This window comes from Eucyclogobius newberryi, unplaced genomic scaffold (assembly GCF_026437365.1).
Source record: "Eucyclogobius newberryi isolate DKJ021-1_F unplaced genomic scaffold, fEucNew1.0.hap1 SCAF_2, whole genome shotgun sequence".
Taxonomy (NCBI): domain Eukaryota; kingdom Metazoa; phylum Chordata; class Actinopteri; order Gobiiformes; family Gobiidae; genus Eucyclogobius; species Eucyclogobius newberryi.
In genome coordinates this window covers 36,534,227-36,549,844 of record NW_027315834.1, presented here as the reverse complement: position 1 = coordinate 36,549,844, position 15,618 = coordinate 36,534,227, and the positions used below count along the sequence as shown (strand labels likewise).

At 38.1% G+C, this 15,618-nt stretch overlaps 1 protein-coding gene across 1 annotated transcript in view; it reads right to left on the bottom strand.

Moving 5' to 3' along the window:
• The window catches only part of musk (muscle, skeletal, receptor tyrosine kinase), a 34,029-nt gene extending 18,800 nt beyond the window's left edge, over window positions 1-15,229 (bottom strand). The window contains exons 1-8 of the mRNA XM_072455212.1: window positions 15,066-15,229; window positions 8,466-8,592; window positions 8,227-8,378; window positions 6,714-6,841; window positions 6,495-6,636; window positions 6,024-6,148; window positions 2,716-2,875; window positions 1,088-1,094 (exon numbers count right to left, since the gene is read on the bottom strand). Of these exons, the coding sequence (XP_072311313.1) occupies window positions 1,088-1,094; window positions 2,716-2,875; window positions 6,024-6,148; window positions 6,495-6,636; window positions 6,714-6,841; window positions 8,227-8,378; window positions 8,466-8,592; window positions 15,066-15,147 (923 nt within the window). The 5' untranslated portion in view covers window positions 15,148-15,229. The remainder of the gene's footprint in view (window positions 1-1,087; window positions 1,095-2,715; window positions 2,876-6,023; window positions 6,149-6,494; window positions 6,637-6,713; window positions 6,842-8,226; window positions 8,379-8,465; window positions 8,593-15,065) is intronic.
• Window positions 15,230-15,618: the final 389 nt, after the last annotated feature.

The following is a 15,618-nucleotide window of genomic DNA, read 5'->3' as shown; positions in this document are numbered from 1 at the left end:
ATTAATTCCTATTGTCAACATTTCATTTTTCTTCAGCCGGCATTTTGTAGACAAAACCATGGATTTTATACCCAAAAGTTTGCACTGGTCTTGTTCAAGTCCACTATAATATTGTAAGACTTTTGAAATTGCTTCAACACATTTTTGCCAGATTTGTCCAATCACTTTTACTCTATTTTATATTATAAACCTTATCTACATACAGGTTTGTAACTCTCTGACTTCAGCATTAAATACTTTGCCCCTGTGACCCTGCTGTACGTCTGTGCTTTAGTCTGTCTGTCTGACCACACTGTACTTTACTGTGAGTTCTCCCAGTCCAGAAGGGCCTCTCTGGGGGAGGCTTCTCATTCACCGCAGCTAAAGACTGCATCAAATCCACTTCGACCTGTAAATCAGTCAGCTCCCCCGGTCAGCCGAGCATTTGTTTCTCCTCTATCATTTGTTCCTCACAATCATTGTACATGCTGCCCTATAAGCTCCAGATGTGAAGCCAAAGTTGGAACATGTTTTGAAATAATCACTATTGTTCAGCAATGGACAATGCTACAATAGGGTATGTGTACTTTTCTATGTTCAAATAGATGGTCATTTGGCATACATTTCATTTACATAAGGGTGCATTCACAGCAAAAACTGGATTAGATTAAGGCTAAACCATTACTAAAACAAGACCAAACCAAGTGTACAGTTCTAAACGGGGCTGTCAATTGATTCATAGATTTCACTTATTCAGCTACATCTTACATTGAAGATACTTCAGATAAAAGGTCAAATCACAAAAGTGCACAAGTATCAAGTGATTAAAAAAAAATACCGTACTACGGAAGTTGAATTGGATCAAATCATAAAGGCGGAACTTTTTACAGCAAATGTAAGTAATTTTACCACAATAACCTCAAAAGCACCACATTGCATTGCGACACAGGCCTAAAATGAACATTCCAATTCTTATTAAAGGTACTTTGATAAAGTCATTTTAAACGCATCCATCTGAATGATCCACTGTATTGACCACCAGTCTGTGGTACTCTGCTTTGAGTGAGCAACCCTTAGTGGAAAAAATATATATATTTTCAAATCTTACCTCCATTCTATGGGGAAGTGGCAGAATCCCGATGTCACCAGTTGAAGAGGCAGGAGAAAAACGATAAACAGAAACATGTAAATTAGAGAATAAATCGTCAGTTTGGACTTAAAGAGAGCAGCCATGATGCTTCTGTCACAAAAGCAGTGACAGTGTGTGTGTGAGCGTGGGGGTGTGCGTGGTGGGGGTGTGCGTGTGTGTGGTCTGTGACCCACGGAGTGTGTCTAGGGCACATGGTCAGAGGGGGGAAGGGGGTGAGGTGTGGAGGTTTATCTGTCGGGCAAATGGGAAAACCACAGCTGAGGCTCCAAAGAATAACACAAGAGGTAATGAGTGCAACATTAACACTGCAACAAAAAGGATTTGTGCTTTCTAAAGTGAGCTGTGGATATTAAGTAACTTGGGCGGGGTACTCATGACCTGTTTTTCTAATCATGGAGATAGAAACATTTCAAGAACATGATGCTCAGTGAAGACATGCAAGTGGTGGACCCTGCACCAGAGCACTTCCATAGTTCCATAGTTCCATAGGCCTCCTGCTGGTGCCAGAGTCAGGACTAAACATGGACCGGCCTCCTGCTGGTGCCAGAGTCAGGACTAAACATGGACCGGCCTCCTGCTGGTGCCAGAGTCAGGACTAAACATGGACCGGCCTCCTGCTGGTGCCAGAGTCAGGACTAAACATGGACCGTCCTCCTGCTGGTGCCAGAGTCAGGACTAAACATGGACCGTCCTCCTGCTGGTGCCAGTGTCAGGACTAAACATGGACCGGCCTCCTGCTGGTGCCAGAGTCAGGACTAAACATGGACCGTCCTCCTGCTGGTGCCAGAGTCAGGACTAAACATGGACCGGCCTCCTGCTGGTGCCAGAGTCAGGACTAAACATGGACCGGCCTCCTGCTGGTGCCAGAGTCAGGACTAAACATGGACCGGCCTCCTGCTGGTGCCAGAGTCAGGACTAAACATGGACCGTCCTCCTGCTGGTGCCAGAGTCAGGACTAAACATGGGGAATCTGCGTTTCAGTTTTATGCAGCTAAAATCTGGAACAGTCTTCCTGAAGATGTGAGACAGGCTTCTACTCTGACAATGTTCAAATCTAAGCTAAAAACTGTTTTGTTTAGCTGCGCATATGACTGAAAGGATTTTTTCTTTGCACTCTTCTCTTTTGTTTGTGATTTTATTAGTTTAAACAATCAGTTGGATTGATAATTTTTAGTTTAGTTAATTTTATTGTATTTCTGTTTCTGTAATTTCTTTGTGATTTTAATGCATTTTTCCTGCTGTGTGAAGCACTTTGAATTGCCTTGTGTATGAAATGTGCGCTACATATAAACTTGCCTTGCCTTGCCATAGTTCCATAGTTCCATAGTGCACATTTAAGTACAGTACAGAACTGTGGCTCTGGGTGTGCAATGAGTCAATTACATGTGATACATCGCTAAACTGAATAAACCTGAATAGCTGAATAAAAGACTGCTATAAAACTGCATAGTATTTATGTTTATCCTTTGAAACTGAAACAGACGGGACCCAAATCATGAGGACTCATAAAAGATGTCATTGTTGACTCACACAGAACATGTAATGGAACACAACATGATTACAAATGTCTAGAGCCTGATTGTTACCGGCGACGGTGACTCTCGCTGTGGCTTTGACCGTGTTGGCCCCGGCGCTGTGCTTGTTGGAGGCCAGGCAGGTGTACAGGGCTGGTTTAGTTACCGTGACCTTCAGAAAAGAAAGAATCACATCTGCCACCAGCGTTTCATCCACCGAGGCACCGCTGATCTGGAGAAAATGAAGAAATAATATTATATTAGGCGAAACCTGCTAGACATTGCTTTTCAAAATAGGCTCTGTTTATTCTATATCTCAGTATTCAGCCAGAGAGTTTTTGTGTTGAATGATGACATAAGACATTGTTACATAATCCAAGCTGTCATGTGGTTAAAATGTGGCGTGCGTTCATTGTCAGTGATTAATATAGTCTTGTTTTCATTTCCAGACGTGCTTGTATTCACGCATGGTCAAAGATAGGAATAAAATGTACATGTTGTTATTAGATCCTGTTTTACACATACAAATATAAATGATACATGGGAGCAGGAGAAGGTGTTGATTGGAGATACGCTGGTCACACGTTTAGGGACAAGTTCTTTCAGGCAAGACATCAACATGCAGCCAAAATCATGCATGATTATAATATAGTGGTCAGGGGGGTCAACGTCCAGTGCAGTTTACTTGTGCTGGGTGCACGTCACACCTAATGCAGTGCACATTTGACCCACGCAGCGCAGGGTCATGTAATAACACAGAGAAGTACATAATGACTAAATTCAGATTCAGATGTTTTGGTCCATTTGTAGGGTTACTTATAGATGAAATAAAATATACAAATCTGCAAGACATTTAGACAGAAAAAAAAAAAAAATTGGGAGGAAAATACATGCACATTTCAGATGTTTAATATGCAAATTTGCTAAAAAAAATAAAAAAAATAAATTAAAAAACCAGCAAAGTTGTTACTTTTCTCTAATTTTAGGCCTATTTGCTTCGTTTTTTAAATATATATCATACCGGATCCCACTTTCCAGTGCAGCAGAGGCTTATGGCTAGAGAAGGAGAGTCATTATTCCTCTTTTCTAGTAAATTTGCTACATTTTCTAAGAAATGTTTAAAATCTTGTAATTTTTTTTTTTTTTACTAAAACAGAAGGGAATAAAAAAGTTTAGTAATTCTTTAAAAATAAATGGTTTTGTAAAGTGTGACAAAGCTAAAATATAATATTTTGCCTATTAAAGACAAAAGATAAAGATGACTATTGACTTGTAGTGACAGAAGGTGCTTCCTTAAGCGCAACAGCACGACTCCTGGTTTGGTCTTGGTTCTCGTCAGACACTTCAGGGCTGTTGTGTTCACACATGAAAACTGATTTGAGTCACATCTTAAATGCAATGTGAATTTCTGATTTGTTCAATACGTGAACATATCATTTTTTCTCTCTCAGTAAATCATTCAATCACTTACTGATATGAAAAGAGAAATGCCCAATAAATATATTTATTTTTGATTTTGACTTGTTTTGACATGTTTTTTTTTATTTTCTTTCATTGGTTGCTCTTGTTTAAAATCAACCATTTGATTTTTTACATTTCATATAATTACAGCACTTTACTTCATCTCCACAACATGACAGTGTGGAACTTCTTGACATACCTAAACTTCATAAATTAAGGCATATGAATGATGAGAGATAAATGGGAAATAAATCAAGAAAAATCTGACTCTACAAAAAGCTCAATAAATGTGAGCCCTCAAACTGCCAAGCGTTGGGTGTTGCCTAGTGTTTTAAGTTATATGGGAACATATTAAAACCAGATTCCTTTAAGGGACCACACACGCATAAAGGCAAGTATGTTTTCATTAAATCCATTCAAAGCTGTTCTAATCAGAAGACTTGATGAGCATCATGCAGCTTCATCTGAAATAATCAGTCAATATAATGTAATCACCCTATGATAACTCCCCGTATTAGTGACTAAATGAAAAGCAATCTCCTCGATCCTCTGTCAACATAATGGGAATTCCTGCTCTGTTTGGATAACTGATCCTACAGCTGAAGCACAGAGAGGTGTGAATGTGTGCACTGGACAGAAACACAAGAATATACACAATATTTACATCATACACATTTTAGGAACACAAATAAAGTGTAACATTTAAGATTACACACCGTAGTTTTTTTGAGAAAGAGATAGTGCTGTGCTTTTTGTGTACTGGTTTCTATTTTGACAATACATTTTCAATATATAGGAACCTAATCTTTTAAACATTAGTAAAAGTTGTATTATGTCCATTGGAGTGGACATTTATGGCCACTTTTCACACATTATCCGCAATTTCAATAATACAACATTATCCAAGTATCTAACAGGACTAAACAGGTCAAACAAAAACTTACCCAGTTACGCATTGAGTGAACTAATATGTTACAAATGGCAAAAAACATTTCGATTTAATGGGATCATGGGCTGAGGGCTGGACCAGACGGACCAATTGAAGAGGCCTGGGTTCTTAATTGTGTCACAATATCAGTGCAATGTTTTGTCATTGATATTTACTGAAACAAAAGGCACTGACAATAACGATGACAAAACAACAGACTGTTTTATAGCAACCAATTGTTATTGTCACAGCGTTACACATGAGGATCGGCAGCTGACAATGTGTGATAATGTACGCTATGTGACAAAATGCCTGGCAGTATTACGTGACAACCAATGGACTGTAACAACTATTGTCCAAACTGATCCGCGCTTTATTTTCCCGATGCGCATGTACCAAACTAAACCACACATTGTTTTTTATATTCTTGTACTTACAGTTACCATTTACACAATTAGCATATCAAGCGTAGCATCTATGATAATGAAACTGTCAAGGCAAAAAGAATAGCTAAAATAATATGTAGCTCATCTAATTTATTATGCTAATATTTAATTGTGAAGGTGCAATACACTGCTAAATGATTATTACTTTTGTGTGTTGGATTGTACATTTATCACGGCGCACTTGAATTAGGGCGCACGTCCATGACAGGGGCTGTACCTGGACGGTGTGTGGAGTTAAAAGTAGGTCAGCCACGCCTATTTTATTGTGTTGAGTGTGGCCCAGGTGTGTTGTGGGTGTTGTACCCCTGCGTGCCTCAAATATGTGTATTCAGAACCGTGCACTTATTAAAAGTTGCAAAACGGAATTTATCATCGTATCATTCGAGGGTGCAACAAATACATGATTATTGATATGGATATTGAAAAATCGATATTTGGTGCCGATATTTTTTTGGAGGAGGTGCCCCAGTCTGTGTTTCTCCAGTTTTATTTTGACGAAAGTGAAACGTTCATTTGTGATCTTCTTCAACATTCCTCCAACTCACAGTGTTTCCGTTCTCCAGCCAGGTGATGGTGGGGATGGGGTTGCCGGTAGCGTTGCACTCCAGGGAGATCTGGTTGCCATATGCTACCCTCTTTTCTTTTGGAACCCGCAGGATCCGAGCCGGCGCTGCAGACAGACACAAATCACAGGCAGACGATGGGGACACTTTAATGCGTTGCACGAGGCATATGCGGATCCATAAGGTTCTGTGATGAGACAACATCCATAACTCACGGCCCCCGCGGCGGTTATGTGTCTGTGGGGGGCATACGTGTGTTTGCAATAGTAATAACTTTGTAGTCAAGGAAGTAATGAAGTTGGAATTGGATATCAATGACGTTTTAGTTACTTCTTATACATTTTTTTGCTTGAACCAATCAATCTATTACAAACGTCCCAAAGCATTTAAGATATACATTTAGCTTGTCAGTGGCCTCTTTTGAATGAGGATTACAATATTGAAGAAACATACCTTGCACTTCTATGGTAACCGGTTTGGAGAAAGCCAATCCAAAACTGTTCCTGGCCACACATCGATAATGGCCGGCATCCTCCTTCTGAATGTTGTGGATCTTCAGTGCTCCATAGTCTAAGATGATCACACGCTCGCTCAGCTGGGTTAGGATCAAACAGAAAGAAATGAAACTGACCTTAAAAAAAGCGTAATTCTTCTCAACAAATCTGTGCACACCTTGATAATCTCATCGTCTTTCAGCCAGGTGATATCGGGTTTGGGGTTGCCGAACGTAACACACGGCAACACGGCTTTGGAATCAATCAGCAGGGTGACATTGGTGGGATGGCGCTTGATTTGTGGTTCTAGCAGAAACAAATAAATACAACTTTTTAATAATCCTCTCTCACCTGTTATTGTCGGCCAATCACAACGTTCTGTCTTTTACTTTCAACGCATCAAATCATTCAAATAAATGCACTCAGAGCCATCAGTCATCTCGAGAGACTGAAGTTATGAACTGCCGGATTGTGTGATTTGAGCAGATCTTTCCTTTATCAATTTTAACCCTGCACAGAGCTAGCCATGCTATCTAGCTAGCTCTGAAAAGCAACAGACTTTTTACACCAAACGCAACAGAAAATGTTCCAGAGGAAACAACAACAACAGAGCGGGATAAGAGTGACGTTTAGTCGAGAGCTTTCCTGTTGTGGCTCCCGCCTTTTTTTGAGTGTTTCGACATATGCTGTATTTAATGGCTCAAAAAAGTGACAGTGATTGGTGGAACCTTTGCTCAACTTCCACCTTAGCAGCAAAGGCATTAGCCTCCTCATCCAGCTTCATCTTCACCTTCACCATCACCAGTGTCTCGCCTCCAAAAATATATATTTTCACCAACTAACTCATCATTCTCTCCCTGTATCTCAACCTCTCTCCATGGCCTAGCACCAAAGTACATCTGGGACATGTTAGTGCCACATGAACCATCTCTGAGGACCTCAGGGACCGGCCTCCTGCTGGTGCCAGAGTCAGGACAAAACATGGACCGGCCTCCTGCTGGTGCCAGAGTCAGGACTAAACATGGACCGGCCTCCTGCTGGTGCCAGAGTCAGGACTAAACATGGACCGGCCTCCTGCTGGTGCCAGAGTCAGGACTAAACATGGACCGGCCTCCTGCTGGTGCCAGAGTCAGGACTAAACATGGACCGGCCTCCTGCTGGTGCCAGAGTCAGGACTAAACATGGACCGGCCTCCTGCTGGTGCCAGAGTCAGGACTAAACATGGACCGGCCTCCTGCTGGTGCCAGAGTCAGGACTAAACATGGACCGGCCTCCTGCTGGTGCCAGAGTCAGGACTAAACATGGACCGGCCTCCTGCTGGTGCCAGAGTCAGGACTAAACATCTGCGTTTCAGTTTTATGCAGCTAAAATCTGGAACAGTCTTCCTGAAGATGTGAGACAGGCTTCTACTCTGACAATGTTCAAATTTAAGCTAAAAACAGTTTTGTTTAGCTGCGCATATGACTGAAAGGATTTTCCTTTGCACTCTTCTCTTTTATGCCTTAAAATTATTTGTGATTTCTTTCTTTTTCCCCCTGATGTGTCAAGCACTTTGAATTGCCTTAAGTACAAATTGTGCTCTAAAATAAACTTGCCTTGCCTGGATCTGGATTTGGGCACAAACGTTCATCCATTCAACTAACTATTCACCACAAATTTGAGGAAATAGTTCAAATTTAAAAAAAACATACTCATTTTTAGCTGCAGCGCCCCACAGCTCTTGGCTGGTTCCCCAATACCATTACTGGCAATGCAGCAGTACTCTCCATTATCAGCCTCTCGCACGTGTGGGATGATGAGCATTTGGCCCTGCTCCTTGGTGATGTAACGCTGGTCGTAGTACCTGGAAGGACAAAGCAAGAATCCAAATTACAATGGATTTTTCTTGTTTGATAAAATTGTAATAGTTGAATACTTGGTTACGACGTACATAATTTGATGGTTGTTCTTGGTCCATGTGATGTCAGCAGAGGGGCGGGACTCCACTTCACAGATAAACGTGGCATTGTGGTCCAGCAGCACGTCCACTGTCTCCAATAGTGTGATGATCCGAGGAGCTGGAGAAGAACATTGGGAAACATTAAAAAAGATGCATTTTATACATTTTTCCGTCTTCATTGAATATCCACAATATTGACAGTATTTGTATTCATATTGATTGATCTCATATGAATGGTTTTAAAAGCATTTTAGCCACAACGTGCACAAATGTAAATAAAATAGGTTTGCAAAAGTAAAACATGTGTCCCTTTCATTTTTGCTTTCAATTGTTTATACTAATATCAGAAAACAATGACTAAAAATGCTTTTCTTAAAGCTACTGTGTAACTTTTCAGATTCCATGGAGAAAAGCTTCACCAGAAAACTAACAAAGAGCACCTTTAAACACAGCGGCTTGACAGTTACAGTTATCTACATTAATTCAATACAATAACACTTTTTTTTTCTCCAACTGAATCCTCTAACTGTCCAATCCACATTAGGGACATAATGGTAAAACATGTACTTTTGAATTTACAATTTCATTTAGAAATAAAAAAGTGTTAAAAAGACAAATACACCTATGGTTTTTACTGTAGAGGGTGATATTTGAATTGATATTGTGGAGCAGCCTTGGTTACAAATGATACATTACACATTCTTAGCAGACAACTGTCACTAAACGCCTACCAGATTAAGTTACAAGAGTGAAAATAAATATTAACAGTCTAAAATCTGGCCAATTTCGAAGTTCTTTGTTTCAGCAAGAATCAAGAATTCAAACAATCTGAAATATTTTTAATACAAAGTTCAGGACCAGGTTGTATCTGCTGCACGCCTCCTGTTCTGATCAACTTTTAGCACTCGATGAGAGGAAATCTGACGCACTGTTGGAGTTTTAAGAGAGTCGAGCCTGGTTTAATCATGTGACGATCAGGTAAATGACTTGGTAAATGACTTGGTAGAAGTAGAAGGTTTGTTTTTTGGATAAGTGAGACAAGAGTTAGGAAAGAAATACATTTGTCAAGCTTAAATCATGCTTATATTGAAACATCTGGAAATGATAGCAGAACTGCAGATGTAATTGTTTTATATACTTGGGGAAGACTTTATGACTAAGGAATACATATACACACACAGATATATTTTGCACATAGGTGAATAGCAAATAATGGAACATGTTCTAATATGCCAGATGTTTTATAATGGTAAATCGTGCTCAGGACTAACCTTCCATTGACATCTACACAGTTTAGTACATTTAAGACGTATACACCAGTTTTTGCTTAACCTTTTCAGACCAACCGTGGATGGGAATCTGCCCATGGGAATATTATACCAAAAATAAACCTTACTTATTCCAAAACAAATACGTATCATTTATATGATGTCACACACAAGCAAAAACAAGTTTCCATGTAAAATAATTTCATTGTATCTCATGTCATTCACAGTGAGGCACACACATTATCTTTGCCTGGGAACAACATAAAGAGTACGCTGACCTCTGGTGGCCAAATTACAGTATGACATAATACTTTACTTATCCACTACCTTTTCCATTTTTACCAAACCGATATCGTCTCTTAAAACATGCGTATAGCATCTGGTGCCTAATATTATGATTTAATGTGCACTTTCTTCACTTTCTCTAAAATCCCAGTAGTTCAAAAAAAATCTTATACTAAAATAGACAATACGACTGACATATGGACATCATTTAAAACAGCTTTCAATTCCCAAAACAGGTCCAGATGCCTGTTTCTACTTTTAGCACTCTCAGTTGGACGACGGCATAAATTACCATGATAACAAAAGGTTTGGTTGTGTTCTTTTCTACACATAAATAAATCGTGATGTACGACGGACATTTTGGCTCAAGCTTCCAGAGTATTGTTGACCGTTCTCAACTCTGTGCCCAAATATCCAGTGCATGCTCTGGCCTTGTCCGCTGCCCATTGTCCTGTCCACCAGTGACAGCAGTAAATCTGATTCTTCCATGTTAGTTGCCAGTTTGGCGCCCGGTTGCATCAATGTCACTTAGGCCCAATGTGTCATGTGCTTTTCTGGGTCAGTCAAACTGCTAAAACAATACTTCATTTAATCCATTATCACACAAGTATTAATGAAACTGCATTATCTTCAATACATTGTTGGTACAATAGCTTAACTTGTGTACATTTTTTTCTGATCTTATTACTTTTCAATAGGCTATATTGAGTTCTAAAAGTTGGGATGGAGCATTTCACTATGTCATCAGTAGCTCTTTCTGTCAGGTTGTTGTCTGGGCAGATTCAGGATCTGATTAAAAGTCCATTATTAAGAGAGACAATGCGTTTTGACCGTTGAGTGTCAGAAGAGAGCAATGTATTGTATGTATACAGGCAATTCTTCAATTATGTAAATTCGATATCTACTTTACTATGTAGAATAGCCCCCATTAAAATAAGTATTGTGGTATCGATTCAATACCAATACAAATCAATGTTGTACTAAAATGCATTGCAACTGAATTTTACCTTGGCAATTATTTTAGAATGATGTTCTCTTCACCCCAGCTTTACTAATATGAACAAAGTATTCTTCTTTTTTTTTAAGTTTAAAAAAATGTTTTTAAACATTTTAAGTATTAACATTTTTGCAGAAGTATCGATATATATTAATATACCCGTCACTATCCTAAAGCTTGAATGTGCATTAGGGAATGTACAACTCTTCTCGTGAAGGGCCCACCCCCTGCTTGTTTCCACAGAGATAGATATTTCAAAGCTTTATGGAGAAAACAATAACATCTTTATGGAATCTATCAGATTAGTTATTTTGTATTGCTTACATTGCACAATACCTTTGCAGTAAATAGAGTATGATGTTGCTAGTTTACTGTCATTTAAATACATATACATTGTTACATATGTTTGTAACGTTTAAATGTTGTTCTTAATTTGAAGCAAATGTCTTCATTTAGAGTTTGTCCAAAGCATAGACCATGTCTTTCATATTATCAAAACTTTTTCCATTCTTTGAGTCAATATTGCAGGACAAATCAGATCCGTCAGAGCCGTCTATTGTTTGTGTGGATTATTGTTAGCAGAGACACAGTGACAGCAGGAGAGTATCTGGTCCACAAATATGAACAGGGATTATAAAAAAAGAAAGAAAGACAAGACAAACACCAATGTAAAGTAAAAAGTGAATTAAATATTTTGCATACTGTATACCAGCTAGTGATACTTCATATAATGTATTACCTTGATTGTGTCAATATTGTTGTTCATCTGCACGTTTTTCTTCTTTTTTAACACTGACAAGATATCAGGGATGTAATGTTAAAGCTGCTCTAAGTTACATTTCTGATGTATGAACACCTTCTCTAATGAGGTGATACCATTGGGCCGTTAGGTATGTTTAATGTTGTACTATGGAACATTCACGGCAAAGAAGTATTACTCACTACAAGTATGGCCCCTAAAAAGTTTACATAGTGCAATTCAACTATGTCATAGCAATATCAATTAAGTATTTTCCCATTCAATAAAGTGGATGGACACTGTATTGAATAACACAATCTTATTCATATTCACTTACAGTCCATATGACATTAAAGCAGAGGGGATTTGATTATATTTAAGATTTTACCAAATATTTTGCCAGTTTATAATATGACTTCCTGGTAAGACATGGCCAGAAATATGAAGGTATACGCCCAGTCCCAATACTTGCACTTCACGGCCAGCCGCAGAAGTGTACAAAACTGGTGATATATATATATATATATATATATATATATATATATATATATATATATATATATATATATATATATATTTATTTATTTATTTATTTATTTTTTTAAATATGCAAATGTTCAGCAACAACGATGTAAAAACCTGTTCTCATTTGTTTGTGGTCAACACATTATCCAACCTAACTGAGCTTTGTGATTAATTCAACTGCAGTTTTACTTAAATATTTTATAGTATTTATTTATTTCAATATACTGCAGTTTAACAACACACTGGCAGCTGTTTTACGCAGCGGTTTTAGTTCACCAACGCCATGAAGTGTGAAAACTGTCCCAGTTCTCCAGTTTACCCGGTGCTCCCTTGTGCACTCACATCTCATGCACTCTCAGAAAATGCACACTTCAGTCAAGTGTGTAGTGCGAGTATTGGGACAAGGGCCGTAATTCCACAACTGTTACTTAGCAACCAGATTGTAAAAAAAAAAAGAAAGGGCCAAAATCAAGTGAAATAATTAGACCTGACAACATGTTTTTGAATGATTGTTTAAAGTGTCATGAAAAGGTGTACGTTGTATGTACATTTTCTCTGCATTTGTGTAGCACACAGCCTTTTCTTTTTCACAAACTGCAACTTGACTGATGAAAAAATATGATTAATTAACTACCACTGGCTCTCATACTCTTTTTTTACTCTTTGAACCGCCTCCATCCACCGAGAGGTAATCTTGCACTCTTTGACCGATAATGGTCTGATTGGATGAGTCAGCAGGAGGATCTAGCAGGTCACAGGATCTCTGGTGTACTCTCTGACAGGATGTGGTGCAGTGCAGTGAGGGTTTTGTCAGATTTACACAGCACTGTCTTATAAACACCTCCTGCTCCATTAAAGCCGGCACAACAGGTGAGTGCTGCTGTCCAGGGCCTGCGCAACAGAACGGACAGGAAATATGTGCTATATGAGTCTATCTAGTCTAACTACATGGAATATTTTGATAATGCAGTATTATAACAACTACACATTTAACGGCCTTAATAAAGCATTAACAAAGACTTAATTGATATGACCAAATTATATATTAAGAATGATTCAGTACTCTTACGTGAGTAATAACTACTTAATTGATACCCTTAAACTCTTTTAGTTTGTAGTAACAAGCCTGAATAATTATTTAAAAAACGATTTGTTTGTTATGAATGAAGTCTTTGTTCATGCTTTGATTCATCTTTGTTCATGCTTTAATTCATCTTTGTTCATGCTTTAATTCATCTTTGTTCATGCTTTAATTCATCTTTGTTCATGCTTTGATTCATCTTTGTTCATGCTTTGATTCATCTTTGTTCATGCTTTAATTCATCTTTGTTCATGCTTTAATTCATCTTTGTTCATGCTTTGATTCATCTTTGTTCATGCTTTAATTCATCTTTGTTAATGCTTTAATTCATCTTTGTTCATGCTTTAATTCATCTTTGTTCATGCTTTGATTCATCTTTGTTCATGCTTTAATTCATCTTTGTTAATGCTTTAATTCATCTTTGTTCATGCTTTGATTCATCTTTGTTCATGCTTTAATTCATCTTTGTTAATGCTTTAATTCATCTTTGTTCATGCTTTAATTCATCTTTGTTCATGCTTTAATTCATCTTTGTTCATGCTTTGATTCATCTTTGTTCATGCTTTGATTCATCTTTGTTCATGCTTTAATTCATCTTTGTTCATGCTTTAATTCATCTTTGTTCATGCTTTGATTCATCTTTGTTCATGCTTTAATTCATCTTTGTTAATGCTTTAATTCATCTTTGTTCATGCTTTAATTCATCTTTGTTCATGCTTTGATTCATCTTTGTTCATGCTTTAATTCATCTTTGTTAATGCTTTAATTCATCTTTGTTCATGCTTTGATTCATCTTTGTTCATGCTTTAATTCATCTTTGTTAATGCTTTAATTCATCTTTGTTCATGCTTTAATTCATCTTTGTTCATGCTTTAATTCATCTTTGTTAATGCTTTAATTCATCTTTGTTCATGCTTTGATTCATCTTTGTTCATGCTTTAATAAGGCTAATTAAGGTGCAGTTGTTACAAAATGGGGCAGATTTTCCCTACTTATTTACAGTATATATGTTAGCGTCATAGTATAAGTAGCTGTCTGAAACATTCATTTAATGCTCTTTAGTGGGAAACAGACATTTCCTATGCAATGTAGAACAAATATCGACTATCAAAGTTGTTTAACATGCATTATCTCTGCATGTTAAACAACCAATTTTGACATTTTAGCATTGGAATATGATATGAATGCTAAAATGTCAAAAGGAATTTAAAGTTCATAACTACATTGTATAATACTGCAAAACGTCTGCCCGCAACCAAACTGCAACAAAAATGATTTAACATGGGAACAACACCTCCCTTTGGTCCTGTTTTCTATTCTATTACTACTGAATTACGACTTTTATAGCCCCATTTAACCCACACCTCTAACATAATACATAAACGTCTTGTTTATTTACATAGAAAAGCTCTCTTTGCATTTTTTTGTCTTCTCTGCCAACATCTGATACAAATACACAGCCAAGTCAAGTATTTGTGGTTTTCAGCTTCCGGTTTACAGTTTTTGAGAACATTTGAACTCATTTGAAAATATTTTTTTTTTCCTCACTGTGAAATCCATGGATACATCTTTATCCAAGAATGAGCCTATAATCCATTAGTCCTATAGTCCATCACTTAAAGAACACAAAGTAATATTGTTCTTTTCAATACTATTTACAATGTTAACAACACCATTACAAGAAAATAAGTTTTACCTCTTTGAAGTCCACAACTCGGCGCGGTGACAAGTAACAAGAGAATGAACTTGAAAACCAAAATAGCTAGAACGGATTTCATTTTTCCTCTTGACAATTCACTCTTTGAACCCTTTTGTTATATCCCCATAGCAGAGGACGGGACAGTCTGCAGCGGCGTCTCTCCAGTGGACAGACATGCACTTTTGGCTGGGACACTGTCGTACACTGTGAGTGCGTTGGACGGGGTGATGGACAGGGGCAGCTGGGCAATGTCCTCGTGTACAGTCACTCTGAAAGCAAACCCAGCGCTACACATGCACCGCCTTCAGCTGTGCACCCGCACTCACACCCGCGGCTAACAACATTCCAACGCTACTGGTAAAAACATGTTTAATAAGAGAATATGTGTTGAGTTTTTATTGGACCGTAGATTTTGAAGAATCCCCAGTGGGCTAGCATTTCCCCCAAAAGCAGCAAACTAGCAGAACACCAGGGGCCAGACTACAGCATGTGTTATGTTAACCAGAGACCAGACAGTCTGTATAATTCTAATTGATTCAACCCTTGTGTG